At 46.1% G+C, this 27,578-nt stretch overlaps 4 protein-coding genes and 1 long non-coding RNA gene across 8 annotated transcripts; 1 reads left to right on the forward strand and 4 right to left on the reverse strand.

Annotated features, from left to right (window-relative positions):
- Nucleotides 1-441: 441 nt before the first annotated feature.
- Nucleotides 442-27,193, forward strand: zgc:153867 (uncharacterized protein LOC337226 homolog). 4 transcript variants are annotated; one of them, XM_061270166.1, is made up of 7 exons: nt 22,937-23,069; nt 23,426-23,453; nt 25,072-25,215; nt 25,282-25,455; nt 25,693-25,770; nt 25,992-26,039; nt 26,669-27,193. In XM_061270166.1, exons 1-6 carry the CDS (start codon nt 23,067-23,069, stop codon nt 26,018-26,020), a joined length of 456 nt encoding a protein of 151 aa, XP_061126150.1. In that variant the 5' UTR covers nt 22,937-23,066; the 3' UTR covers nt 26,021-26,039; nt 26,669-27,193. The 4 variants fall into 4 exon arrangements, with proteins under 4 accessions (XP_061126124.1, XP_061126132.1, XP_061126150.1 ...); XM_061270140.1 differs by lacking the exons at nt 22,937-23,069; nt 25,992-26,039 and adding an exon at nt 442-609; XM_061270148.1 differs by lacking the exons at nt 22,937-23,069; nt 23,426-23,453; nt 25,992-26,039 and adding exons at nt 442-609; nt 23,676-23,703.
- On the reverse strand, nt 1,414-6,584 carry LOC133147120 (lymphocyte antigen 75-like). Its single transcript, XM_061271213.1, has 22 exons — nt 6,476-6,584; nt 6,356-6,409; nt 6,122-6,277; nt 5,930-6,012; nt 5,681-5,792; nt 5,572-5,619; nt 5,329-5,496; nt 4,813-4,938; nt 4,621-4,722; nt 4,518-4,547; nt 4,319-4,453; nt 3,901-4,044; nt 3,608-3,742; nt 3,375-3,523; nt 3,180-3,300; nt 3,056-3,107; nt 2,920-2,986; nt 2,717-2,850; nt 2,597-2,646; nt 2,365-2,538; nt 2,128-2,273; nt 1,414-2,053 (listed from the first exon to the last, which is right to left on the reverse strand). The coding sequence occupies exons 1-22, from the start codon at nt 6,531-6,533 to the stop codon at nt 1,943-1,945; spliced, it is 2,355 nt and encodes a 784-aa protein (XP_061127197.1). The 5' UTR covers nt 6,534-6,584; the 3' UTR covers nt 1,414-1,942.
- LOC133168713 (secretory phospholipase A2 receptor-like) lies at nt 6,706-7,406 on the reverse strand. Its single transcript, XM_061300346.1, has 4 exons — nt 7,394-7,406; nt 7,229-7,336; nt 6,889-7,121; nt 6,706-6,816 (listed from the first exon to the last, which is right to left on the reverse strand). The coding sequence occupies exons 1-4, from the start codon at nt 7,404-7,406 to the stop codon at nt 6,706-6,708; spliced, it is 465 nt and encodes a 154-aa protein (XP_061156330.1).
- Nucleotides 7,430-8,182, reverse strand: LOC133169054 (uncharacterized). The gene is made up of 3 exons (XR_009718356.1): nt 8,133-8,182; nt 7,900-8,067; nt 7,430-7,531 (listed from the first exon to the last, which is right to left on the reverse strand). It is a non-coding gene; the product is annotated as an uncharacterized LOC133169054 (long non-coding RNA).
- On the reverse strand, nt 9,554-14,264 carry LOC133148988 (macrophage mannose receptor 1-like). Its single transcript, XM_061271778.1, has 10 exons — nt 14,261-14,264; nt 13,907-14,109; nt 13,735-13,841; nt 12,979-13,036; nt 12,381-12,495; nt 12,258-12,305; nt 12,035-12,202; nt 10,186-10,484; nt 10,072-10,098; nt 9,554-9,700 (listed from the first exon to the last, which is right to left on the reverse strand). The coding sequence occupies exons 1-9, from the start codon at nt 14,262-14,264 to the stop codon at nt 10,096-10,098; spliced, it is 1,005 nt and encodes a 334-aa protein (XP_061127762.1). The 3' UTR covers nt 9,554-9,700; nt 10,072-10,095.
- Nucleotides 27,194-27,578: the final 385 nt, after the last annotated feature.

Below are 27,578 nucleotides of genomic sequence, written 5' to 3' on the forward strand. Positions count from 1 at the left end.
ACAAATATGAGTGTTCAACATTCTAACAGTGACCTCTAGTGGTAATGTTGCAAACTACAGTTTTTGAACTCTAGCAGGATTCCTCTTGATTTAGTCAACGAAGATATTCGATATTAGAGAAGTCTGAGACACACCACCAAAGAAAATTGTCACAAAACGTGGATGCGCATATGAATAATGTACCTTCTGGCATCAAGTAGAAGAACATGAAATTGTTCTATCTGTCACTTTGTCACTCGCATATACGAGGTGGCTTCTATTCCTACGCTTTGCCTCACCCCCTCACTCTCTCTCGCTTTCTCATGCTCCATCCGTGCAGTCCCTGAGCATCATTGGCATCATCACCCGTTTTTTTTCCTTCAACCTATTTCTCCATCACGCTGACATACTTTAGTCAGTCACTCCTAGCATACAGTGCGGGCAGCCCACAAGAGGCTAAGGATGACTCCGAAAAGAGAACCTTCCGTTAAGAAGTCACCTTCGCCACTGGCCCAGCCCATCCTGGGTCCCCCTTTTCCTCTCCTGCCTGCAGCACCGAAAGTAGCCCCGGAACAGAAACCGAGGATGCTGCGGCCATCAGATTCACCGTTTGACCCCAGTACTTTGGAGGTGAGTGATGTCAATCATGCTGAATATGTGACGCTACATATAGGGTGATGATGGTTTGCAACGAAACACACAATGAATAAAGACGGCAGCTGCAACCTGTGGTGAGAAAGCTTTCAAAAGCAAAAAAAAAAAAGAAAGAGGTACCACAGTGAGCATAAAAAAAAAAAACCAGATGTATTTTATGTAGCCTATTTGCAATTTGGGTCAGTTGGGTTCAGTGCTTCAAAAGTGCAGTGCACATCTTTGCATGAAACAGTCAGGGGTCATGATGCCATCTTGTGACTTTTTTTTTTTTTTAACACGACACTAGTGTGGTGGAATTTTGATATCCAATGCTCGATTTGTGCAGTACGTTAGGCGCAGGCTTTAGTGCCATCTTGTGCGGGGTTTGCATGTCTGCATGCGTAGGTTTCCTCCCACGTTTCAAAAACATTCATGATAGGCCGATTGACCGCTCCTACTTGTTTTCTTTTTTTTTGGAAGGGGGGTGATGGGAATGATGTGGGTCCTGCCACTGCCTGGCACCCAGTTCAGGATGTGCCCCCAGCTGGAATAGGCTAGCCGCGACCCTCGCGAGGATAAGCACTTCAGGACAATGGATGGATTTCAAGCAATAGAGTACATCTCTTTTTCCAGATTGTTACAAAGAGCCATGCAAAAATGCACCCAAATGGCGTCATGAGGTCTGACTAATACTCGTACATCAGGAATAATAAAGTATGATCTAATTGAGCAGATTATAAAATTGCCCTGTCCAAATCAGTAAACTATTCAAGGAGTTAACAGGTGACACCAATTGTCTTTCTTATTTTATTGTTTTTTTGGGGTCAATTAAACATGGTCAAACAACAGATGGAATAATAATGCATGGTAAATTTAACAATAAGTAAATGAAATATCAATTATGAAAATGCATGGTAAATCTAAGAGAATAACAACATGGTAAATTGAACAAAATAATAATATTGCATGGTAAATCATAATATCGCATGGTAAATCATAATATCACATGTTAAGTCAAGAAGAAGAGGAATGCATGGTAACTTAAACAGAATAATAACACATGGTAAATCTAACAAGACGTCTAATGCATGGTTAATCAATCATAATAATGCATGGTAAATTGAACAAAATAATAATAATGCATGGTAAATCATAATAGCACATGTAAAAAGAACATGGTAACTTAAACAGAATAATAACACATGGTAACTAACAAGACGACTAATGCATGGTTAATCAATCATAATAATGCATGGTAAATCAATCAGTCAATCAAAAGGCATGGTAAACCAAGCAGGATGATCATGCAAGGTCAATTGCATTCATAGGATTACTCGCAAATTGCATTGGCACTTTCCAAATCCAGCGGATAACGCGCTGTGGGCATCTTGCACACGTAGCCGTTTAATTCCATGCAGGACATCTTCTTCCATTTGCCAGACTGAAAGTCAAAATGAGATTGATTTTAAATCTAAACTTGTCTTCGGCGAGCGGGTCAATCTTTTTTGCACCTACCTGGCTCAAGGTGGCCACGCAATTCTCCATCAGGCCGGTAGGTTTTCCCGGAGCCCAGTTGGCGAAGGTCACCTTCCGGCGGTCCGACCACACGAATCTGCCGCGATCGACCAGGTCGTTGAGTCCGGTCCACGTGTCTCCAGGGGCTGCAGAGGACAAACGGCAACAGAGCTCTCATTCGCTTTCCAGATACGGCAGATATCGAGCCGATGTGAGCGACGCCTAGCGCGCACGCACCAAGCTTCACGAGGTCGTGCAGCCAATCCCGCTCAGCCTCGGAGCGGATAGACACCAGCTCGGCATCGAGACTCCTGCAGAAGTGTTGAGCGTCGTACCACTTCTTTGTATCATTAAAACGTTTGTAGCAGAAGTCCGCAAACTCCTCCCAGTCAGGTCCCAAGCATCTCGGCTCTGCGCGTAAGATGGCGTCAGGTGAAGAAATGCTTTCTATTCTGGACCTTCTACTCACCCGTGGCAGCAAAAGTGTAAGACGGAGACGGAGCCCATTTGTCAACATATCTGCAGAGAGTCAAGTGAGAATGAGCCGGGCATCTTTGAGTGGACTCGCCAGTGAAAGCGGAGCACGCACACTTCCGAGATGATTCCGTTACAGGTGGAGCTGCTGTAGGCTTTCTGTGGCGGTTTCTTCAGCAAAGTCACATCTCCTCCGATCTCGTTCTCAATGACGCCCGAGTGAATAGCGGCCACGCAGATGTTTGAGTCCTGCACACAGAGAACGTCTCAGACATAGAACAAGAACTCCGCTTGCAGGTCGTGCGGTAATTAACATACCTGTTTGTAGAGCCGAGTTCCGTAGACCTTGTAGCCGGCTTGGGCGCAGCCCAGTGGGCACCGCACCCTGCGGAAGTAGTTTGTTTAGTAAGGAGGAGGCTTTTTGGCAAGAAACGTCATACCAAGTCTGACTCACGTCATTGAACCGTCGAGGTCGAGGTTGGCGGCTGTGCTGCTGCATGAGACGTCTGTGGGTCAGAAGGGAAAATCAAAGCCCGTTTCTTGCTAGTTTCTCACTGCACTCCAAACGTCGCACTCACCGCGAGCGGTGCCGTCAGACCTGCACCCCAAGACGTCAAAGCGTAGGCCCAAAAACTTTGGCAGGAGGCGGACGTACTGGGCGAACACGGGCCTGGTTAGAATATACGTCCCCACAGAAGGCTGGAAACAAAACGCGTGTTTAAAATGAATGACAACAGCCTGGACGACAAAGTCGAGAGTCAGCGACCACTCACCTGCTTTGGGTGGCGATACCAAGTCTCTCCGTCAATACTGAACAGCATCTCAAATACGCTGGAACTTTGGAATTGGTATCTACAGCTCTGGGTCTCGACGCCTGTCACCTTGAAGTTCTGACCGAGGTTCACCTGGATCCAGCTACCGACTAAGGGCGGAAGGCATTCCATTGCTCAGGATACCAAACTACAACGGACGAGCTCGACGAGCTGTGATTTTTTTTTTTACGTACACATTTCGGAGGGGCTCCAGCAACCGCTGCCCCCCAGACGCGCTTTGTGAGGTTCGTCATTGATCGCAGAGGAAGAGGCTGAAAAAGAGGAGTCTGGGATTCTCCTGTCCGCGATGCCCAAACTATCAAGACACACTGAGGAAAGACAAAAAAAAAAAAAAAGACAATGTGGAAGACCCGCTCGCTCATTCATTCTCATGTCTGGTCACCCGTTCCGAGCCGACGCTCTATCTGGGGATCCGTTGGATTCTTTCCTTGCACATCATCGGCAAGAGTCAGGATGTGAAGCCCACCTTTCTTCTCACAGCTGTAGACGACGTGGAGGTATTTGGAGACACCAGGGCAGGAGTCCGTATCCGTAAGGTAAATGGGGCAAATCTGATAGTTGTCACACAATCCTCTAAAGTGAGAGAGAGCCCCTTCCACCCTGCAGCCACCTGCAAGTGACAACACACCACCATTTCACGCGCATTTTATTCGCACACTTCCATACTGACTTCAACTTGTCACAGGACGTAGAGGATTTTAATGGTTAATGACTATTAGAAAAAGAGGAATCCAAAAAGCGCCCGGCTTAGCTCTTTTTCATCGTTTTCCAGTTATATGTTACAAACAAGTTACCGCCAACGCTGACGGCGTGTGAAAACCTCATGACAGAAACGGCTCCAGGACAGCGAGCCAAAAACAACGATGCCACTGGAGGATTCTTACCGCGTGATCCGCCGCCACTCGGACAGACGTCGCTATCCTTCCGTCCATGGAAAGCCGACCGTATGCGGATGACTCTTTCATCGGGACATTTGAGGGCTTTCCAAGTGTCTTGGCAGACAAGCTTCTTCTTGTAGCCTGTGAGAGCACAACCGTTGACTTCTCTCCGTCTTTTTTTACAGAGACGTTGAAGGTGACTTACCGTCATGTGGCAGCAGCTGATGTGTCTTTCCTAGAAGCGGGAACCACAACATGGATGTCGACACGTGATGACGGTCCACCGCGGGGCGTCACATCTCACTTACCTCTTTTCTTGCAGACGTAGCCTTTCTTCTTGTCGCACTCGTCGCGCTTCCAGTCGCCGCTGCCAGTGAGCAAGAAAAGACATTCCTCCCCTTCAGCGACACCTGGAGGGAGGGAGGGAGGTTGGTAGGGAAACAAGATCTGAGCGCTCATCCGTTCCTCCAAAGTGCAGCTGACAACAGCCTCAGCCCGACCTGCACTCGGGTGGAGGTAAGAGAAGGAGGATCCGTCAGTCCACTTGTCGCCGTCACGCTTGATGGAGGCGTCGGCGCCCAACCACAGTGAGGCATCATCACTCATCCCCAGAAGCTTGGCGATACCTTCGGATCCCAAGGAGAACATGCAAGATGATTCCAAAACGACTCACTCTACTCAGCACTACAACTTGATGGGTACGCACAGCCGTGACAAAGCGCTAACAATACTGCAACAAAGAGTGAAACAAATAAAACAACAACCGAGCAGCGCTGGCCACATCTCGCTCGGGTTTATCAGGTTTTGAGTTGGAAAGGAAGGCGTAGCAGGAGAAAAAGGGTTTTCTCAAAGACTTAGCAAATTCATGGCCAGCCTACCGCGTATGAAGAGCGCGTACAAAGACATGACGCCTTTTTCGATTTACTTTAGCTTCTAGTTCTCGTTTGCTTCATGTCGGAGAATAAGAATTGATCCACTTGTTTACGGCCAATGTATTTTAATTCACGGCCCCCTACCGCGTACGAAGCCCTGCTCGTCCGAGTCGGCGATGCTGAGCAGGTTCCCTTGGCGGCCTTTGCAGTCGGCTTGCGCCTCCTGCCAGGTCTTGGCGGGCTGAAAGTTGAACAGGTAGCAGAAGTCGTCCGAGGGGTCGTCCAGCCACCAGCCGCATTTGTCAGTCCAGCCTGCGAGACAGACGGCGCAGGAGGGCAAAACAGCATAAGACAGCGGAGAAGACGGCGGCGGTGCGAGACACCTACCATGTTGGCTGGCTAATGGTGGCAGCTGTCGAGGCCGTCCACGCTTGGCTGCAGGGGAGCGCGAATGAGTAAATGCATGAAGGAGTGCTCACAAGGGACATTTTTGCACCTGTTTTGCAGACAAATGGCCGCTTCGTTGTGCAGGGGCTGCCGCCGATCTCCCCAACAGAATTTGGGAACGCGCAGTCCCCCGTGGCGCCATCTTGCCACGTGTCGTAGTCCTGAGGACGACATGAGGGTGTTGGACTCTCGGCTTCCCAACGCCCTTCGTCCGCGCAATTGTTGTGCTCCAATTTCAACTTTCCCAACCTAGCTCGTGCAGAATGACTTTTCCAAAGTCCGTCAGCAATTTACTTACAAAAGCTGTTCCGTCACTATACTCGTAGTTGTCGCTTTTCTTCTTCAGTCCCAGCCAAGAAAACCAAACGCTTTGCGAGTGATCTTGAGGAAAGGAAGGACAACAAGAGCTTCAGGGCAAGAAGAGCTTCGTCGGCCAAATGACGGCAGCTTTGTGGGACCAACGACTGCGGCGCTTCGTCTTAGCGCTCACCAAACACGAATTGAGCCTCTTGCAGTGAGTGGACGCTAGCCAGGTGGCCTCTCTGGGCAACACAGAACTTCTCGGCATCCTCCCAATCTTTGTACAGCTTGGAGTAAAAGTAGCAATGATCGCCATACAGTAGGTTGCCCGTGTCGCAGGTGGAAGCTGAGGCCGCAATGGAGAACATTGAGGAGGAAACCACGACCACATGGTTCAAGTGCAAATAAGCGTGCTGCAACTCACTCTCCACTACAGCAAGACCACTTTTGGGGGAACACGTCCGTCCCTTCGGGCAGCCTGCAAAAAAATAAAAGACCGTTTGCGCCTTTCAACGGCAACGTGACCGCAGACGTGGAGGCTTACTCAGCGGCCGTTTGCACATGTAGGCCAACGAGGAATCACAGGAGCCAGACCTCCACATGCCGGGCTGACCCCTTCCCCCTTGGTTGACGTAGGCGCAGGACGCGACGTCGGGGCTGCCGGTAGATTATAAAAAAAATAAAAAGGAATTTTCCTTCAGTGGTCCTTCTCAAAATTGGTTCCAGAACCTTTACGCGTCTCCGCCTGACAACAGCATGCAAAGTTGTTACGGCTTACCTTTCGAGTAATTTTGAGGCCCAGTTGGTGTGATCCATTGTCTCGCCATCGGACCAGGTCAGCTTCTGGCTCCCGCCTTCAAAGCGACACCAGACGTCGTCGCATTTCTGGGGGGGGGGGAAAGAAAACGGCTCCAGTTGTTGCTGCAGAGTCCACGACCGCTTGCGCTTCCGTCTCACCAGGTTGGAGAGTCCCAGCCAGAAGCGGGTGTCCTTGCCCATGGTGTCCTTCACAAAGCCCTCCTCGGCCGAGGAGGTGATGGAGAGCAGGTCGCCGCCCTCCCAGACGCAGTGGTGCCAGGCCCCCAGCCAACCGTTGGGCTCCTCCACCTTCTTGTAGCAGTTGGTGCCGTGCTCCAGCCACCCGGGAGCACACTTGCTGGCTGAGGGCACAATTTGGGGTTCTTCTACTCCTGCAAGAAGAAAGGCGAAGACAGACGTCAGGGTACAGCCGGACGTCGGGGCAAAGACAAACGTCAGAGCACAGATGACAGCCAGCGGAGCATCACAACTTACTCACCTTTTTTCATCTTCTTGCAGACGTAGCTTCTCTTCTCTTCGCACGTGGCGTGCTTCCAGACGCTGCTTTTAGTGATCAAGGAAAGACACTTGCCCTCTCCGGGGTCACCTGGAGGGAGGGAGACAAGATCTCAGCGCTCCGCCGTTCCTCCAAAGTGCAGCCCACAAGCATCAGACATGCTTTCAGACCGACCTGCACTCGAGTGGATGTAAGTGAACGGGGATCTGTCAGTCCATTGGGCGTCATCTTCCGTGGTGGAGACATCGGCGCCCAACCACAGAGAGGGCAGAGACCCGACGTAACCTGTGGACCCAAGGCAAAGGTGGAACAGGATCTAATAATAACAATACATTATATTTATAACGCACTTTACATTCGGAAGAATCTCAAAGTGCAAGGACAAGTATAAAACAACTGGACGACAACCAGGATATGGGAACAGGAATTACGGAAATGCTAAAGAGGTGAGTTTTAAGTCCGGTTTTGAAAGAGTCAGTAGATTGGGGTGCTCTTCGGTGGATCTTCCAGAGATACGCTTTACTGACCCGCTCATTGAGCCCGTGAGGCGCATTTTGGAACGACACCATTCATTTGATCGATCCATCCATCCATCCATCCATCCATCCATCCATCCATCCATCCATCCATGACACCAACAAATGGCCGCCTACCCTGCACAAAGGCCTGCTGCTCGCGGTCGGTGATGCTGAGCAGGTTCCCTTGGAGGCGTTGGCAGTTGGCTTGCGCCTCCTTCCAAGTCTTGGTGGGCTGGCGGAACATCAGGTAGCAGAAGTCGTTGATTGGGTCGTCCAGCCACCAGCCGCATGTGGCAGTCCATTCTGCGAGCCAGACGGCGTAAGACAGCGCAAGACAGCGTAAGACGGCGGCAGTGCGGGACACCTACCCGGCTGGCCGACTAATGGTGGCAGCTGTGGAACCCCTCCGCGCTTGGCTGTAGGGGAAGGGGGGGGGGGGGGTGTTTACAAATATGAGCAAATGCTTGATGTGTGCAGAAGGAGCGCTCGGGAGGGGCCTTTGCACCTCTTTTGCAGACAAATGGCCGCTCCGTTGTGCAGGAGCTGGCACTCAACTCCCCAACAGAATTTGGGAACGCGCAGTCCCCCTTGGTGCCATCTTTCCAAATGTTGTAGTCCTGCGGACGACATGAGCATGTTGGACTCGGCTTCCCAACGCCCTTCCTTGGCAATCGCTCACTCGCGCCCAAGTTTTGCCCATTTCCCCTCCAAAACAATCCAAAATTTGAAGCCTCGAGCAACATTTGTCCTATGTCCACTTTTATTTTTATCCTACTCGAATTTGGACTTTTTTGAAAAATGACTTTTTCAAAAGGCATTTCACTTACGTAAGTTGTTCCGTCACTCCACTCGTAGTCGTCGTCCTCCTTCTTGAGTCCCACAAAAGCAGATTGTGAGGTTTGAGAGTGATCTTGAGGAAAGGAAGGAGAACACGAGCTTCAGGGCAAGAAGAGCTTCAATCAAATGACGACTGCGGCGGTTCCTCTTGGTGCTCACCATACACAAATTGGGCCTCTTTCTTGGAGTGGACGCTAGCCAGGTGGCCTCCCCAGGCAAGACAGAATTTCTCGGCAACGTCAAAGGTTTCAACCGTCTTCTCGTAATGATAACAATAATCGCCATAGCGGAAGGTGTTTTCGTGGCAGTCGGAGGCTGGGGCCACAAAGAAAAACATGACCATGACAAGATGTTCAAGTGCAAATAAGTGTGCTGCGACTCACTCTTCACTACAGCAGGACCACTTTTGAGCGAACACTTCGGGCAGCCTGCAAAAAAATAAAAGACCGTTTGCGCCTTTCAACGGCAACGTGACCGCAGACGTGCAGGCTTACTCAGCGGCCGTTTGCACATGTAGGCCAACGAGGAAAAACAGGAGCCAGACCGCCACTTGCCGGGCTCACCCTTTCCCCCTTGGTTGACGTAGGCGCAGGACGCAATGTCGGCGCTGTCGGGAGAAAAGAAACAAGCAATTACCGTTTTTTTTCCCCTTTCCCCAAGTGGCCCTTTTCAAAATTGTCTCCTCCGCCTGACAACAGCATGCAAAGTTGTTACGTCTTACCTTTTGCCTTGATTTGGGGCCCAGTTGGTGTGTGTCGTGTTCTCGCCATCGGACCAGGTCAGCTTCTGGCTCCCGCCTTCAAAGCGACACCAGAACTTGTCGCATTTCTGGGGGGGAAAAGAACAACAGTCCCACTTGTCGCAGCAGTCGACGGCCGCTTGCGCTTCCGTCTCACCTGGTTGGAGAGTCCCAGCCAGAAGGGGGTGTCCTCGCTCATGGTGCCCTTCACAAAGTCCTCCTCGGCCGAGGAGGTGATGGAGAGCAGGTCGCCGCCCATCCGGACGCAGTGGTGCCAGGCCCCCAGCCAACCGTTGGGCTCCTCCACATTCTTGTAGCAGTTGGTGCCGTGGTCGAGCCACCCGGGAGCGCACTTGTTGGCTGAGGGCACAATTTGGGGAACAGATCAGAGCACACTCCTGTTTTTGCCCTCCAGTCCACCATTTTGAGCAAAGGGCAATTTGCGGGTCACGGTTGGCCAAATCTACATTTTCTCGGGCAAATTGGAAGGATCCGGTACTCGACTTGGTTAGCTTAGCCCAATGGCATCAGAGACGTTTACATTTTGAAAAGGATTCCCCAACATTCACCTTGGCGCTTGAGAAACAACCAAAGTGCCGCTGTACAAGGTAAAACGATGCAAAAAACATTTGTGGTTGAGTACTTCATAAAAACGAAAAAGCACAGAATTTGTCGGTTGGCATGGTGTGACTCCAGGGTCATTGTTTTCGACGCAGTCGAAGGCGACTTACAGTCAGGAGCCGGCGTAGCGTCTTTTACTGCGAAAGGAAAAGACAGACGTCAAGGCACAGACAGACGTCAAGGGGCGATGACAGTCAGTCGGTGGGGCGTTGCCTCTCACTTACCATTTCCTCTCTTCTTGCAGACGTAACCTCTCTTCTCGTTGCACGAGTCGTAGTGCCAGTTGCCGTTGCCAGTGAGGAAGGAGAGACAATTATCCTGGGGGGAACCTGGGGGGCGGGAGAGAAGATCTCAGTGCTCCTCCGTTCCTCCAAATGGCAGCAGACAACCGTCTCCGACAGACCTGAAGTCGAGTGGCCGTAAGTGAACGAGGCTCCGTCAGCCCACGTGCTGCCTTCGTCACTGATGGCGACATTGGCGCCCAACCACAGAGAGGATGCGTTCGTCAGACCCGTGAAGTAACCTGTACCAGAATGAACGACATCATCAAGAGGAGCCGAGCGAGGAGGACGAGTCATCCGTTGAGCTGCGGGTGATCGACTTTCTCAGCTCAGAAGGAATTGAGTTAGACAGGGGGACCATCGAGAAATATTCAAACCAAAGCAGCAATAACAGTGCCGTTTGCAAACACAAATTGGAGCTACTGAAACAGGGTAGACGGCTGAGGGGATCAGACCTCAACCAGCATCTGACAAAAAAAAAAAATGCAGATATTGCATGTATATGTGTATATATATATATAGCGGAAGGCTTAACTATTTCTTGGTGCAGTTGGCACCAAAGAAGTAGTAGAGATTGTAAAGAGCAGTGAAAACAAAACCTCAACTGATTACAATGAATAAGAAAAGTGAGCGGTGAAATTGCAGAAGCGTTTCATCTGGTCAATGACATGAAAATAGCTCAAGTAAATGTGGGGATAGACTGGTAGCATTACATGAATTACAGGCCTGCCGTATCTCTACTCGCTCTGTTCTCCAAGATCTTTGACTGTTCACAGAAAAACAAGATTGAAGGAAAAAAAAAAAAAAAGCTGTTAGCTGACAGTCAATATGGATTCCGGAGGGACACAAATGGATCTTCATAGAGAACATCAGATGATCAAAATACAAGTTATCGGGATTTTCATCAACCAAAAACATTTGACCCAGTAAATCACGGCATCATGGACTGGCTGAGGAGCTACTTAAGCAACAGGCAGCAATTTGTAAAAAGTCTGGAGATCATGTATCCCATAACAGGTGAACAACCTCTGCCCTTGGTCCTCTTCGACGACTTGTGTATCCAACATCATGAAATGATGATGATACAAACATCTATTGCGCTGGGGACAATTTACAGCAGCTTATGGAAACCAACAATCACAAGAGAAATGAATACGTGGTTTAATGTAAAACCAAACTGCCAACAACAAAATCCTTTTTCAGGTATAAATCAAAGTGAAAATTGACAATGGTATGAAAGAAAGAGTTTCTGGAGGAAAATTCCTGGCCGTGACTGTTGACAATAAAAAGCTGCTGGAAATCACATGAATTAATCATGTAAAAACACAAATGTCAAAGGTTTTTGCAATTCTGAGGAAAGCAAGAAGCATTCCCAACTCCAAATACCTACATATTGCCATATCTGAACGCCTGTGTGGAAATACGGGGTAACGCCGAATAAGTCAAGCAATAGGAAAAATAACAAGGAGCATACAAACGCACTTTTTATGGTATGAGGAAAAACAAGACAAAACTGACTACACACAGGCAAAAAGGAATCTGGAAGTCTCTACTTGTGTTTTATGTGTTGAATTATTGGTTGAACGGATTAGGGTGGGAATCTACTCTGCTTCCTCCTACTCGAGCATTCTTTGTCGTTGGGGTTTGTGGGTTGTTTGTTTCAGTGACTTAGATATGGCACTTTATAAAGTGGTGTTTTATTTTTCTATTTTCATGTTTTAAATAGGTTCAAAATGAACATATAACAACAACAACTTGTTCATGGCCAATATTTCAATTCATGGCCGCCTACCATGCACAAAGGTCTGCTCATGGTCTTCGGTGATGCTGAGCAGGTTCCCGTGGAGGTGTTGGCAGTTGGCTTGCGCCTCCTGCCAGGTCTCGGTGGACTGGCGGATCATCAGGTAGCAGAAGTCGCTCTTGGGGTAGTCCATCCACCAGCCGCATTTCTCAGTCCAGTCTGCGAACCAGACGGCGTAAGACAGCGCAAGACGGCGGCAGTGCGGGACACCTACCCGGCTGGCCGACTAATGGTGGCAGCTGTGGAGGCCCTCCGCGCTTGGCTGCAGAAAAAGGGGAGCGAATATGAGCAAATGCTTCACGCATCCAAAAGGGGCGCTCGGGAGGGACGTTTGCACCTGTTTTGCAGACCGGTGGGTATGTATTCTGGCAACCAAAGTTTCTGTCCAGGTCTTTGTTTCCGTCCAATCTTGAACAGTCACCAGATGAGCCGTAGGCAGTTTTTCCGTAGTCCTGCGGATGAGATTTTGGACAGAACTTTAGCGTGTTGCATTCAATGTGGTCATCTTCCCGCCGCATTTCCTCACTTGCAGCGTTTTCGTACCTTCTCTCATTAAAGTTTCACTTTGGTTGTTGGGTTCACTTTGTCAGTCATAGTAGTATGAACATTGCAATAAAACATTGTGCCCGCCCTGGCAACCCAAATAAATGTCTGGGAAAAACATGCACAAAGCAACTAACCCTGTCAGTCAAAGTAGTATGAACATTGCAATAAAACATTGTGCCCGCCCGCCCTGGCAACCCAAAACGTGCACAAAGCAACTAACCCTGAAGACCTAAAGAAACCCGAGCCACCGTCCAGGATATATCATCTTAACCGCCTCCTCTCTAAAATCAGAGCGCCAATACTTTGTAAGCAACGGCCCGATGCCTCTAGACAAGACGGATGGATGCCTGCAACATGACTTTTCCAAAGGCCTTCAGCAATCCACTTACAGAAGCTGTTCCGTCAGTCCACTCGTAGTTGTTGCACTTCTTCTTTTCTCCGAGCCAACTACGATAGCCATATGCGTGATCTTGATGAAAGGAAGGAGAACAAGAGCTTCAGGGCAATAAGAGCTCCAGCCAAATGACGACTGTGGCGGTTCTTCTTGGTGCTCACCAAGAATGAATCGGGCATCTTGATCAGAGTGTATGCTCGCCAGGTGGCCTTGCCGGGCGAGACAAAACTCCTCGCCAGCCTCCCAAGTTGTAGAGGTCGCGCCAAAAAGATAGCAATCATCGCCATAAAGGAAGTTGCCATCGTCGCAGTCGGAAGCTGAGGCCACAAAGAAAAACATTGAGGAGGAAACCATGACGAGATGGTTAAAGCGCAAATAAGCATGCTGCAACTCACTCTTCATTACAGCAGTAACACTAGAGGAGGTACACGGTCCCTCCGGGCAGCCTGCAAAAAAAGCCCCGTTTGCGCATCTCACCTTTCATCAGCAACGTGACCACGGACGCGCAGACTTACTCAGCGGCCGTTTGCACATGTAGGCCAACGAGGAAGCGCAGGAGCCAGACCTCCACTTCCCAGGCGAACGATAAGCTCCTTGGTTGACGTAGGCGCAGGACGCGACGTCGGCGCTGTCGGTAGATTATAAAAAGGAACATTTTCCTATTTTTCCTTGAGTGCTCGTTCTCAAAATTGGTTCCAGAACCTTTACGCGTGTCCGCCTGAAAACAGCATGCGGAGATGTGACTTCTTACCTTTTAAGTTGGTCTGAGGCCCAGTTGGTGTATGTCATTGTCTCGCCATCGGACCAGGTCAGCTTCTGGGTCCCGCCTTCGAAGTCACACAAGATGTTGTCGCATTTCTGGGGGGCAAAAAAGAAAACAGTTCCAGTTGTTGCTGCCGAGTCCACGACTGCTTCCGTCTCACCTGGTTGGAGAGTCCCAGCCAGAAGCGGGTGTTGCCCATGGTGCGCTTCACAAAGTCCTCCTCGGCCGAGGAGGTGATGGAGAGCAGGTCGCCGCCCTGCCAGACGCAGTGGTGCCGGGCCCCCAGCCAACCGTTGGGCTTCACCACCTCCTTCTTGTAGCAGCTGGAGCCGTGCTCGAACCACCCGGGAGCACACTCGTTGGCTGAAGGCACAATTTGGGGATCAGGCGAACAGAGCAGAACACATTGATGGAACACTTGCATGTTTTTATTCTGTGCTCTTCATTGGGGGCATCTCAACCAAATGCACGAGGATTCTGTCAGGGGTGGGGTGGGAGATGGGGGGGCCAACACCCATTGTCGCTTTGGCCCCTTCCAAAAACTTGCCTGTCCGTCATTTTTGGGTCCAGCCAGCGCCATGCAGCAAAGTGGAGCTGCTGATTGTTTGCATAAAAGCATCACTTACGCCTGCCAAGGATTGCACACAATGGCCCCAAAGTGATGATACTAAGCTTCAGATGTACAGTGTATGTCGTCAGCCACCAATGGTGCAAGTTGTTCCACTTAAAAGATCCCATCATCATCACCCTCAGCAAATACCCCACCCACCAGTTACGCACGTGTGGCAGGCATATCGATGAGCTAAGCTCAAATCAGGTCATCGCACATTTCACCACTGGAGGGTGCTAAAGCACAACGCAACTCAATCGAATGGAACACGTTGCAACAGTTGGACCGCTCCCCCCTTCTTAGCTCAAGAAGACCGCCCGCCCGCCCTTCCTTATATCAAAGTACAAAAGCCAAGCAAGCAAGCCAGGCCTGACTGAATGTTTCATGGAGAAGGGCTTTTAAACTGCGGGCTCAATCAATCAATCAATCAATCAATCCTAATAAGCATGGACTCTTAGGGGCAAATGCAATTATTCAGATGCGCCCTGCGATTCACTAGGAGAAATGAACACGCATTGAAATCAGAGTCTCCTAAAAGTCCTACTCAATTTTGCAATCTTTGAAAACATTATGCCGACACATTTTGATGATGCATTATGAACTGCACAACTGTGTTGCAACTTTTTGGTGTGTGATGATAACAGACCAGACACGAAGGTGTATTATTAATAATATAATTACAATTAATATAAGATAATGATTATAATCTATATTTAGATCATAATAACCATGATTTTTTTTACAACCGAGGTGCTAAGAAATATCTATTGTATAAAGGGGCTGTAAGAAATGATTGCTAATACTCTGTCAAGGACTGTCAGAAACTATTAATAATAATGACTAATAAAGATGAATTATTATTCATTATAATTCGCTCATATAAATCATGAAAATATTCGTATCATAGGGGCGCCAAGAAATATCTTGTCTATACACATGTGCATAATATATTGTATAAAGGGCTGTAAGAAATGATTATTCTTATTTATTATTGTCATCATTATTAATAATAATAATAATAATAAATGTATTACTTTTATTATTATTAAACTAGTATCACTATGATCTCTATTATCATTATTATATATCATTTATTCTTCTTCTTGTGTCTTATTGTCATTCTGTGTCTTAAACCCTAACGGGGCAACTCATCTAAGTGTCACAAAGTCCAATCAGCCGCTCCTGAATTCCAAGCGTGCCCATGTTTTAGGAATAAAACCATTTTTAAAAAAACAGAGCGAAAGAAAAACAAAAGTAAACACGGAAAAAAGAGATAGAAGGAAAAGCCCAGTAAAAACACATTCGGCTTCCAAAATAAAAGGGCCAATTTTAGATTGGATATTTGGAAGTTATATGCTCAACTTCAATACGTCATCCTGACAGCCAGTGCGCACTTAAAATTCACAAGCGGGGCTCGTAAGAAAACGCAAAGACACTTGACTCAACGGTTTTAGCTCGTCATTTCAAAGTCAAGTTGCTCGAATGTTCGGACACAACGGCTTAGTGATGAAAATGATGATAAAGGCAAGCCTCGATAATAAGAAAGGTCCGGTCCGGGAGAATTGACGTACACAGCAACTACATCAAAGTGTCCGAATAATGAGGATTCTTCAAAGTTCCTCAAAGTTTTTGTCGTCCAAATGTGTGACATTGCAATGATTTTTTTTAATTTTATCTCAGGCACCGTAATGTTAGAATATAAGCAGATGCAGTCATGCTAACTCACAGTACAGTACATTCCAGCTCTTTACGGTTGTTTCAATGGACTAAAGATACAAATTGCTTACCTGAAGCACATGTCCAAAATATGGCAATCTGGAGAAAAACACGGTTTAGTTCTTTCCACATGTTGGAGGAAAATCCCCTCTCTCACTGAGGGTCGCAACGACTGCAGTCGGGAGAAAAGAAATGATCACTGCGAGTAGGCAAGTGGATTCTAAAATGAACGTTTCGTGCACCCGGAGCCAGAGGCAGGCCGCGCCCACACGCCGCGTACGTCAAACACGTCACATTCGAAGCTAGTCATCTCAAAGCACTCTCAAGCGACGTGGGGAGTTGCGCGCGCGTGTGTGCATAACCAAAAGGAAAAAAAAAAAAAAAACAGTCTTTGATTCCTTTAGTTTTTGTGACTTTGTAAATGTTCTGGACGTGAACAACAGCGAAAAGCAGTCAACTCGTTTAACAGTCAATGCAAATAATTAAATCCAAGTATATGAAAGCAAAACTGTTTGCCTGAAAATATTCAAAAGCATGTCGTACGTCTTCCCACTCCTCTTTTTCAGACAAGTAAATAGCCCATTTTGTGCAGTAGATTGTATAGGGTGTTTCATAAAGTACGCAGTTTTTTAATTGCGTGGGATTTTTTTTTTTTTGAAGATTGTCAGCACTGTTCCTATCATTTTCGTATCACTCCGATTAGAAGACCATTTGTCGTTTTTCCATTTTGTAGCCATGGAGCGGTTCAGTATCGAGCAACGCATTCTTATTGTGAAAACTCATGACAAAAACGGGCAGTGCTACGCAGAGACTGTCCGTAAACGTTGCGCGATCTTTGGCCGTGACAATGCCCCGACCGCAACAACAGTTCCGAGGTTGGTACAGAAATTCGAAGAATCTGGGTCAGTTGCAACCAGAAAATCGCCCGGTCGAAACCGTAATTCCCTGAGCGTCTGATCTCACTTTGCGGCGGCGACCAAGAATGGCCTCCGAGGTCATGTGACCTCACACCTTGTGACTTCTTTTTATGGGGATATGTGAAGTCACAAGTTTACGTGAACAAACCCCAAACGATTACCAAACTGAAGATGGAAATTCAACGGGTAATCGGTGACAACGACAGGGACGTCTGCAAAAGAGTTATCGTTAATTTCAACGATCGGATGACTGCCTGCAGAGAAAGTGGAGGTGGACATATGCTCGACATAATTTTTCATTATTAAATTGAAGTATATGTTGAATGAAATTAAACAAAAATTTTGAATTTTGCATAGATTTTGGCTGATTTATTGCATTTTTAAAAACTGCGTACTTTATGAAACACCCTATATTATGTTTGTACCTAGTATTTATACAAAGTCATAATTTAGATGACGTTCACCTTGTTTTTGCTTTTTATTTTCATGTGTCTTCATTTGATTGATGAGGTTTAAACGTTTGAAACAAATAAATTCATTCAAAAATGCATTCATTCGAGTCATGAAGTTCTTGGCCGACGCCTCATCACGCACGCTCCTTTGGCTTTGTTGCGGATGAGTCGTCACAACGATACATTTGTTTAACAAGGGCACAAAGACAAATAGTTGTTCACGGGCCAAACTGATAATAACAACTAAAAAGTATCCATTTAGGGACAGAATTCCCCGCATGAGATGTCTTGGGAGGTCTCGAACGGCGTGGCTGCGCGCTAAATAAACGTCCAGAAAAATGGCAAAGAAAAGTCAGTTTAATAAATAATGTAAGTTTTGAAAACAAACATCTTCTTTCCCGTTCACTGCAGGTCACAATGGGGACACCGATGGGCACGAACGATATTCAGCAACAAAAGGAGAAAACCAAAATCCACTGGTCGACCGATAAGGTTGACTATTTCCTTGATGACCTTGAGGTCGACATACCGGTCCAGAAAGGGGGCTTTGTTTTCAACAAGAGGGAGCAGACACAAACGGCAACACTTCTTGTTACTTATGATTCACCTGCGTGAGCTGGCCCCGCACCCCACGCAAAATTCAAGAAAAACACTTTGTTTCGTTTGTGCTTCATTTGTGCTGCTTTATGCTGTAAAAAAACTGTTTTTTGCAACGTTTTTTTAGCTATGAGAAATTATTTCATAGGTCATCCAGATTTCAACCAGCCCCCCCACCCCCCAATCTGCTCCAAATGAACCCAAAATGGCTACCGCTCGACTGTGCTCCAAAAAAACTTTGTAGGTTTTCGTAGCTATTACTTGAATTGAATTTTGATCGTGACGTTGACTGGCAAAAGGACCAAAAATGGTACCGTTCGTTTGTGCTGCTTTGTGTCGTAAAAACGTTCGTTTGAGCTGCTACGGTTTTGTAGCTATGAGACATTTAATTTCTAGCGATGACGTCACCGCATGGCGTCGCCTATCGCAAGCTCCTGGAATGCCACTGACGCAGGACGAACTTTAGCTCAATATGTTGCTTGAAATCTTCTACCTTGAAACTAGATCAAGCCCAAAATAAGCACCAAGAAGGGCATGGATCGATGTGTTCTTTGTATTCCTTACAAGTGTTCCCGTTTTGTTGCAAGTTAAAAAGTCGAGAGCAGGTGAGCATCGGAAATGTGCAAGTATGTTTAAAGAAGCAAAATGTCGCCATCTGTCAGTGGCTCAAGTCCACTGCATTAAGGATCCGTCGTCATCTTGACACTCAAGCAGGGCCGGTTCTAGGAATGCACATAAGAGGGGGCAGTCAGAAACGTGAAGGGGGCATGTTTTTTTTTGTTGTTTTTTTTTTACACATTTTTAACACTGTCAGTGTTTTCTTCACGGCAGTTTTTAGCTGTGTGTCCAGATCTCAACCTGGAGAAGTGGATTGCACTCTGTCAGGCCTCTACACTAAGACCTGTCCAGCTTGGGTGTCCCACCTGAAGATTAAAGCTTCTGCTGGTATTGCTCTTAGGGTCACTGAGGCACGCAAACCCCCTGACTAACTTGACACTCTCTGGCTGCGTCTTGCCTCATTTGCATACTCACAGTGATTGGATGTTTACGGAGGGGCGCGGAGTCCTGACAGCAGGCTGTGTGAGGACACACACTGCACCGACATGAGAGAAGAGAGGGGGCTGATTAACGTGTGTTTCTATCAGCGGATTTTTCACTTCTGAAAGTTTGATTCGAGGGGGCAGGACATCGGTTTACCCCTGCGTAGAGCCGGCACTGCTCCAAGTATCACCATAATGACCAATATTAAAGTGCAGTAGCGTGGTAGGTCTAAGTGTTCATGAAAATAGTGAATGCATTTCCTCATCCATGGCTTTAACCCACTCTTTGGCCTTATCTGAGGCTACAGCTCCTGAAAATGACACAGGTATGTTACACATTACACGATAACAGTAATCAATGTTACTCTGGACTTGATCAGTCTCTTCGTCATCAGACACATATTTGGACACATTACAATCTGTGTATCTGTCTGGCTGCCTTCTCTCTCTGGTAGGGTAACGGCTACCATCAGGCTCACGTTTGATCTCAGCTCTTTCTTGTCGTGGTTGGTGGTGGCTGACTTCAGGTTTTTGTTCTTCGAACACAAGATTTGGACTTCTTGGTTTGGTTTTTACAAAGTCATCATCCTCAGATGGCTTTCCCATCAAGTCCAACACCCCCTATTTTGCAAATATTAGTCTGTGTTTGTTGTTCTACACCTGATTTTGCCACAAACTTTACCAATCTGTGCTTTTGCACTTTCTTACTGACAGGGGAATATGCAGGACTGGTTTTATCATACCCAATAAAAACACATTTTTCGCACCTTGGATCAAGCTTTCTCTTGTCTTGATTATAGGCATAACACTCTGAACCAAACCTCTGCATCCAAATTTGGTCTTCTTCCTGTCAACATCTGGATGGCTGTCTGCCCTGTTCTTTTGTTAAAACGCCTGTTCCGGATCACAGCAGCAGTTTGGACTGCATAGGTCCATAGTTGTTTTGGCAAACCACTATCAATGAGCATACACCTTGCCATGTCAAAAAGTGTTCGCCAATTGCGCTCAGCAGTACCATTTTGAGGAGAGTACGGTGCTGATGTCTGATGTTTAATCACATTTTTAGTGAGCAAAGTCTGGTAATATTTACTTGTAAATTCAGTACCATTATCAGATCGGATACATTTTACTTTGCCATATGGGGCTACATCTGCCAGAAACCTTTCTGTAGCTTGAACAGTGTCACTTTTGTTCTACACAATAATACACAAAAATACACAAAAACAGTGCTGGAAAAATCATCAGTAAATGAAACTGCATATCTGTAACCCTCTTTAGATTCTGGATGGATTGGCCCTGCCAAATCTGTGTGAACTAGTTCTAGAGGGGTCTTAGCCTTCACATCAGGATCTTTGTTCCTGGTTTGGAAAAACTTTCCTTTAGTACACACTTCACAATGTTGAGGTTTGCTTATTGACCCCTTAATTGTCATGCCATCAACAACATTTTGTAATTGTGTGAAGGCGAAGGCCTTCACACATGTTATTCTACACCAGTGCTTCTCAATTATTTTCTGTTACGCCCCCCCCTAGCAAGAAGAAAAAATTCGCGCCCCCCCTTCCCCACCGTGACTATCCTAACTTGTCTTGTAAGTCGTAAAATGTTGCACTGTCGCAAACGTCACAGAAGTAACAATGAGAGCGCCACTGCCCCCTGCTGTGAAGATTCGCAATTACACTTTATTCTAGTACTGCCAAAAAAAAAGCCTGTTCCCCAGGGTCACACGCGCCCCCCCCAGGAATAGCACCGCGCCCCCCAAGGGGGCCGCGCCCCACTATTTGAGAAGCACTGTTCTACACCATTCACTTTATTATATTTTATTCCCGCCACTTTTTTGTCCCGCTTCTTCTTCCACATTTTTCATCCGATTCACTCCATTCCACTTTTGACGTATTCCAAATATTCACGCGATGAGCGCTTCCATTTTTCTCGTTCCGAAAATTTTCCGTTTTCGCAAAATTCCCCAAATTCCGACAAATTTTTCCCCATTCATTCTTAATGGCACATTCGACATTTCACATTTACGTCGTTCCAATTTGGAATTCACATCATTCAACACATTCTAATCCCATTCGGAAGGATTCTCGACATTCCCAAAATTCCCAAATTAAAACATTTCACGTTTTCACGTTAAAAATTCCGACAAAATTTCGCAAAATTTCGTTTTTCGCCTCTAATTTCTACAATTTTCAACCGATTCAACCCATTCCAACTTTCAACTGTTCATGTTTTGCCTACCTATTCCACAACTTCCCACTTACCAAAAACTTCACATCTTTTATTTCTAAATTCAACCAAAATTCTCTAAAATTTTGTTTTTCCACTCTAATTTCCACATTTTTCAACCCATTCCAAGTTTCAACTGTTCATCATTTTTCTACCTATTCCACAACTTTCCACTTACCAAAAACTTCACATCTTTTATTTTGAAATTCACACCCAATTCTCCAATATTTCCTTTTTCCCTTCTCATTTCTACATTTTTCAACCGATTCAACCCATTCCAACTTTCAACTGTTCATCATTTTCTACCTATTCCACAACTTACCACTTACCAAAAACTTCACATCTTTTATTTTGAAATTCACACCCTATTCCTTTTTCCCTTCTCATTTCTACATTTTTCAACCGATTCAACCCATTCCAACTTTCAACTGTTCATCATTTTTCTACCTATTCCACAACTTCCCACTTACCAAAAACTTCACATCTTTTATTTTGAAATTCACACCCAATTGCTTTTTCCCTTCTCATTTCTACATTTTTCAACCGATTCAACCCATTCCAACTTTCAACTGTTCATCATTATTCTACCTATTCCACAATTTACCAAAAACTTCACATCTTTTATTTTTAAATTCACACCCAATTCTCCAATATTTCCTTTTTCCATTCTCATTTCTACATTTTTCATCCGATTCAACCCATTCCAACTTTCAACTGTTCATCATTTTTCTATCTATTCCACAACTTACCAAAAACTTCACATCTTTTATTTTGAAATTCACCACAAATTTTCCAAATATTCTACATTTCTCAAGTAATTCAACACGTTTCCACATCGTTCGGCAGCATTCCCCGAAGAAGTTATTCATACATTTTGCCTTCACACGCAATTTCTCCAGAAATTGCAAAATTCTAGTTATTATTATTTTTTAATTCACTTTTGTTTGGGCTCTGTTTTTGCTCTGGCTAACTAGAATATTGCTTTGGCACCACTTTGTGGCATCTTTGTGCCAAGTACGATTTTAATTGTATTATTGGGGGGGAGTTTTACTGCCGTCTACTGGATGGGGGTGCAATTGTGAATTACTCACTGATATTCACTGTGGGGAACAGTGTACGTTTGCTCTACTGCCCTTTGTGTCAAGAAGGGATTCTAAGGAAATACAATTGATGTCTACATATGCAGTAATTGTGTGTATGTGTACTGAAAGTAATGTCATGTTTGTGTATGTTTGTGTCTGGTTTCTCATAACTGCCTTGTGTGAGAATGTATGCATCCCAATGTCACGTGCTTAACCTTTACAATATGTCTCACATTTATGCATGGCCATCATCCACACTATAAATGCTGTACGAACATCCCTTCATTTTTTTTAAAATGAAATTTATGACACTTATCGTCATTGACGTAACGGTGACACCAAGAAATGGTATCCGGGCAATCGCAGACTATTTAAACAAAACACATTTATGGTTACGGGCAAAATAAAATAAAAAAAACTGGAAACACTTTATACATTTGTATCGATGAATAAATTGTTTTGCCATTATTATCAAAGCGTAGAAAAATAAAATTTATCCATAACCAAATAGATCTCACCAACGCACGTCACTGTAGTGATGTCATGACGTCGAGCGACGTTTTTTTTTTAATCCTCACCCCGCCCATCGAGCTGAGCCGTCACTCCCGAGTCTGACTAGTGCATGTAGTAGTCACTGTCACATTCTTTTTTTTCTCCGACACACCTCATCCGCTTCAAACATGGTGAGTTTTTTTCCCATTCGACATTTAAAAAAACTGTTTTAGCAATTATTACTCGGATTATCGCTGCGATCTACTTTCATTTGAAAATGTCGTTCTTGTGCTCGCTTCTTGCTAGCGGAAGTGCAACTTTTTCCCAAGCTAGCCTTAGCATGTAGCTTATACGAAAGTAGCGAGCGCAGTTTAACAAAAATACCCACAGCATTATAACATAATAAACGTTAATTATCCAAAGTTAAACAGTCTGAAGCAATTCGTTTGAGTAAAGAGGCCTGGCGACATTTTTTAGAGCCGAGCTAACATTGCTAACGTCGACCTAGTAGAGAACCATTTTCATCTCGCTCAATGTCTCTTAACAGTCTGACTTCTCGGACGATCAAATTCAGGGTGAGTACTCATATTTTATTATTTTGTTACCATCGCGCTTCTTTATGCATGCTGTGTCATTCACTGTGTTTCATTTCAAACGGCACTTTGCCCCCCGTCCACTATCACCTTGCTTTATTTTTTTGTCTTCCTCCTGTCACAATCAACATACTTTAAATTTCCTACTTGTTCCCTTCGCACAGTTTCACCCTTTTCCACTTGCAACTGCTTATTTTTTCACAGATTGAGTTTAACCCCGAACAAATTCATGGTAAGTCGGTAGAAAACCATCAATAAGTGCAAATATTGGCCAACTCGGGATTTGGTTTGCATGTTCGCATATGGCGGAGTTGTTGTTGACGTGATTGAGATGCTTTGAGCTGTTTGTTGCGTTCCAAAACATGCCTAAAGTTGCCAGATGCGTAACACGATGAGACGTGCATTTGCACTGCTGTAATGCCAAACATAGTCATGAGCAGAGTCTTTTGTCATTGCTGCTTTGTGTCAGGTCACCCTAAACTTTAGCTCATCAATTCCCAGATAGTCGTTGTCTCACTGCTTCCCCTTTTTTGGTGCTGCTAATGTATGTTTGAACACCGTTGACATCATGGGCCGTGTTCCTTCTTGCACTCTCCTCCTCCTTTCTCCACTCCTCCATTACCAAATATGGTGCTGGGGAAAGGTTGTCTCATGCCAGACGGGAAGAGACGCATTCCTTTGAACGGGGCCAATAAAAAAACACCTCACAACACTGCCGAAGTGACTTGGGCTTGGTTTTTGCTAGGTCTGAGAACCTGGCATGTCTCACCTATTTACAGCTGAATATTATACGGTCATTTTCTCTCTTGATCAACGGCTATAAGTGCAAACAGAGTAGGTGATGACAAACAACTCCGACGGGAGTAAAGGAAAGCATTTTCACCAAACTGGTGTTATTACCTCATTAAATGAAATCTTCTTTACGACAATTGTATTTATATCAAGTGAGCAGATAAGTTGCCAGATAGGATTAGTGTTTAGTCGTCGCTAATCGTGAAGTTGATTGACTTAAAGACTTGTCCGCTTACTCAAATAGTTTGGAACTCTGCCGAGACCGTCCAACTTTCTTGGAAGTCATTTTTTGTGGCTTTTTGTGCACTGACATTTTTGTCCTAATGCATGCTGTGTCCAGTTACTCTCCGCATGTTAGCGCTTAACTTCAGTCCCCTGTTCGTCTTTCCGCATATATGCTATTTTCTTTCCCCAGATCATTCGACTAATTTTACTCCCTCGAGGAAATTCCGTTGAGCGTTTTTGTTTACATTTTGGGCTGTTTGTCGACATACAGCTGTTGAAAAGTTGTTTGATTCAAGTATCCAGTTGGTCTTTGCAGTAGAAGCACAACATTCAAGCATAACCTGACCTCCACCTTGGTTTTCTTTTTTTCCCCCACCCTTCTTTTTACCAAGATGCACACTCTGCTCATTGTAGTGTTGAACGCTTTCAATATTAAATGTCTGCTTTTTTTTTTTTTTTTAATCTGCCTGGATGTTGGTGATGTCATTACCATGTCGTTTTTGCTGATGGTTGTCGCGCCATACTCGTTTCTTTCAGTAGGTGCGGCTTTTCAGGTGATCGCCGTCCTCCCTTTCTGTTGCAGAGTTTAAGGAGGCCTTCCTGCTGTTCGACAGAACAGGCGAAGGGATGATCTGTTACAGCCAGTGTGGGGACGTCATGCGCTCCCTGGGACAGAACCCCGTCACGGCCGACGTCCTCAAGGTCCTGGGAAACCCCAAAGCGGAGGGTGAGTTGGCCTCGGCGGCCTGGTTACCACACAATGGACTTTGCTGACTTTGGTGTTCTCCTTCAGAGATGAACACCAAGATGCTGGACTTTGAGAGGTTCTTGCCCATGCTCCAGACCATCGCCAAGAACAAAGATCAGGGCTCCATGGAGGACTTTGTGGAGGGCCTTCGCGTCTTTGACAAGGAAGGCAACGGCACCGTCATGGGCGCCGAGCTGCGCCATGTCCTCACCACACTCGGTAAGTGAGACTCTCCTCGCCTCGCTCAGCAGAGGTTGGTTGCTGTCGGAACACAATTAGGACATGTCTCGGAAAACGCAAGGTCGAAAACGTTTGCAACATTCAAGAAAAGTACTTTTGGTGAGGGTTTGCAACTTTGGGCGAACCCTGACTAGAGCGGAGACGCCTTTGAATGTGCGTAGATGGCTGCGTTGTTTTAAGGTGCCAGTGAAATGCTTTTCTGTTTTTTTTTTTCAGGAGAGAAAATGACAGAGGAAGAGGTGGAGACTCTTCTGGCAGGACATGAAGACGCAAACGGCTGCATCAATTATGAAGGTGAGATTGGGGGGTGATAATTGACAAAAGAGAGGAAGACATTTAAAGTAGCAAGTGTCCCAACGCAGGAGCACACCAACTATCGCGAAATCCTCGACGTAGCCGACGCGGTCCATCTCGGACGGACGTGCGGGGACGGTCGCTAATGCGCCGCCTCAAGCGTGCTGACTTGCCTTTGCCGTGTGGACCACTCAAAGTGTGTAACTCTTCTTCCTCCACAGCGTTTGTGCGCCACATCATGTCAGGCTGAGGGCCGGTACTGGCAGCGGGTATAGATACCGCCAGGCGGCACTAGCGGGCTTTGCTGCTTCTGAGCTTTTTTTTTTTTTTCCTTCAACATAATAAGCGCTCTCATTGGGCCTCCCTAACTCTCTCGAGTGTCCGTGTGGTGGTGGTTCAGAATAGATTGAACCTGTCGGTGTGTGGGGAAAGCCTCTATTAGCTTGGTGGGAGGGTGTGGACCTCTTGCAGCGTAAAACAGGGCTTGCGTCATCCATGGAAAGCGCGTTGCAGCGCCTCATTTGCATGAAGGACTCTTCTTCTCTGCGGGTGTTTGAAAGCGTCCGTGTGGCTCTTCTCACACAAACGCGCAGCTCGGCCGGTTAGCCGTCGACGACCTTTCAGAGTATTCCTCTTGGAGCGTTTGTACTAACCAGACATCTGCAGAGTTGCTCTGAAAGCTGGATTTGTAGCTGGCCGCTGCCTACATCGTCTCCCTCCCTTCCCTAATCGGCTGGCTCTCGTTGGAGCGTAGACACGGCCAAACGCTTGGGCTGAATAAGAGCTCGAGACGATTGCCTCGCCTCCTTCTTTCAACGCTTCCTTCCTTTTGTTGCGAGGGGCAGCACGTCGACACGCACTCCTGACATGTTTTCTTTGTCTCCTCCTCTCTCCTCAGAACTGGTCAGGATGGTCATGAACGGCTGAAGATGAAAAGAATTACGGTTTTCTTTTTTTTTTCTTCTCTTTGTTTCTTTTACCAAGCCACGGTTCCTCCTTTTGCAGTTCTCTGTCAGAATCCCCCACAAGCTCCTTGATATGTCTGAAGACATCACCTTGGCTACTGCCGTCAAGTCTAACAACATGACTGACGTGGATGAATTCATTAAGGAGTCTTAAAGCTTGCTTTGTTTGACACATTCCAAGATGCATCATCTGAGATTTTTCTAACTCACCCAATATTGTCGTAACTACTGCTACCAAAGCGTCGAATTTGGATGGCAATTTCATATTTATCCACACTGATCTGCTTTGATCGACTGTAATATTGGCAAAGAATTTGGGCTCAAAACCGCTGGCTTGCTTTGTCATTGTGGCAAATCAGTCTTCTAAAATTCATATTATCCCTGAATAGACATTTCTTTCCCATGCTATCGATATCACCATCTTTTTTGCATTCGAATAAAAGTCTCCTCAAACACGATTTCATTGGACGTGACTGAATTTGTTTCAATGAAATGGCTTGACTGTAGTGTTGGTCGCACGACACGAGGGGGCAGTGTTGCTCTTAGTTTGTAGTGTCCGGGTGGTAATCGTTTAAATACGCATTAGCCGGGAAACAACATACTCTTCCGGGATCGCAGTGAATTAATTGGTTGTATTTGATCAAACTTTATTTCCAGCATATGGACAATTAGCCAATAAAAAAATCACTTGGTGTACCGAGTGACGACGTTCGTAAATTTGAAACGTTTTATTCAGGTGCCGTCTGTTTACAGTAAAACTGTTAAACTAAATTCCAATTCATTTCCCTCGGGTGCGTGTGGCGAATTCCACTTGCTTTATCAACTAGGATTGTTTTGTGTGCG

The sequence above is a fragment of the Syngnathus typhle genome, linkage group LG2 (assembly GCF_033458585.1).
Source record: "Syngnathus typhle isolate RoL2023-S1 ecotype Sweden linkage group LG2, RoL_Styp_1.0, whole genome shotgun sequence".
Classification (NCBI taxonomy): Eukaryota; Metazoa; Chordata; class Actinopteri; order Syngnathiformes; family Syngnathidae; genus Syngnathus; species Syngnathus typhle.

Bases quoted from the DNA above. Each gene is read 5' to 3' on its own strand.
- zgc:153867 (XM_061270140.1), top strand. From the start codon at position 442: ATGACTCCGAAAAGAGAACCTTCCGTTAAGAAGTCACCTTCGCCACTG. The intron at 610-23,425 runs GTGAGTGATGTC...GTCTCTTAACAG, and splicing joins TTGACCCCAGTACTTTGGAG to TCTGACTTCTCGGACGATCA. The intron at 25,216-25,281 runs GTGAGTTGGCCT...GTTCTCCTTCAG, and splicing joins GGGAAACCCCAAAGCGGAGG to AGATGAACACCAAGATGCTG.
- LOC133147120 (XM_061271213.1), bottom strand. From the start codon at position 6,533: ATGTGGAGGTCTGGCTCCTGTGATTCCTCGTTGGCCTACATGTGCAAA. The intron at 6,013-6,121 runs GTGAGCGCTAAG...CCTTTCCTCAAG, and splicing joins AGAGGCTCAATTCGTGTTTG to ATCACTCGCAAAGCGTTTGG. The intron at 3,524-3,607 runs GTACGTAAAAAA...TTCCGCCCTTAG, and splicing joins CTGGAGCCCCTCCGAAATGT to TCGGTAGCTGGATCCAGGTG.
- LOC133168713 (XM_061300346.1), bottom strand. The intron at 7,122-7,228 runs GTGAGTAAGTTG...TTCTTCTTGCAG, and splicing joins CTGCAAGAAGATGAAAAAAG to GAGTAGAAGAACCCCAAATT. The intron at 6,817-6,888 runs GTGAGACGGAAG...CCCCCCCCCCAG, and splicing joins GGCTGGGACTCTCCAACCTG to AAATGCGACGACGTCTGGTG.
- LOC133148988 (XM_061271778.1), bottom strand. The intron at 13,037-13,734 runs GTAAGAAGTCAC...TGGCTATCGTAG, and splicing joins GCCTCAGACCAACTTAAAAG to TTGGCTCGGAGAAAAGAAGA. The intron at 12,496-12,978 runs GTAAGTGGATTG...TCTCATCCGCAG, and splicing joins GGACTGACGGAACAGCTTCT to GACTACGGAAAAACTGCCTA.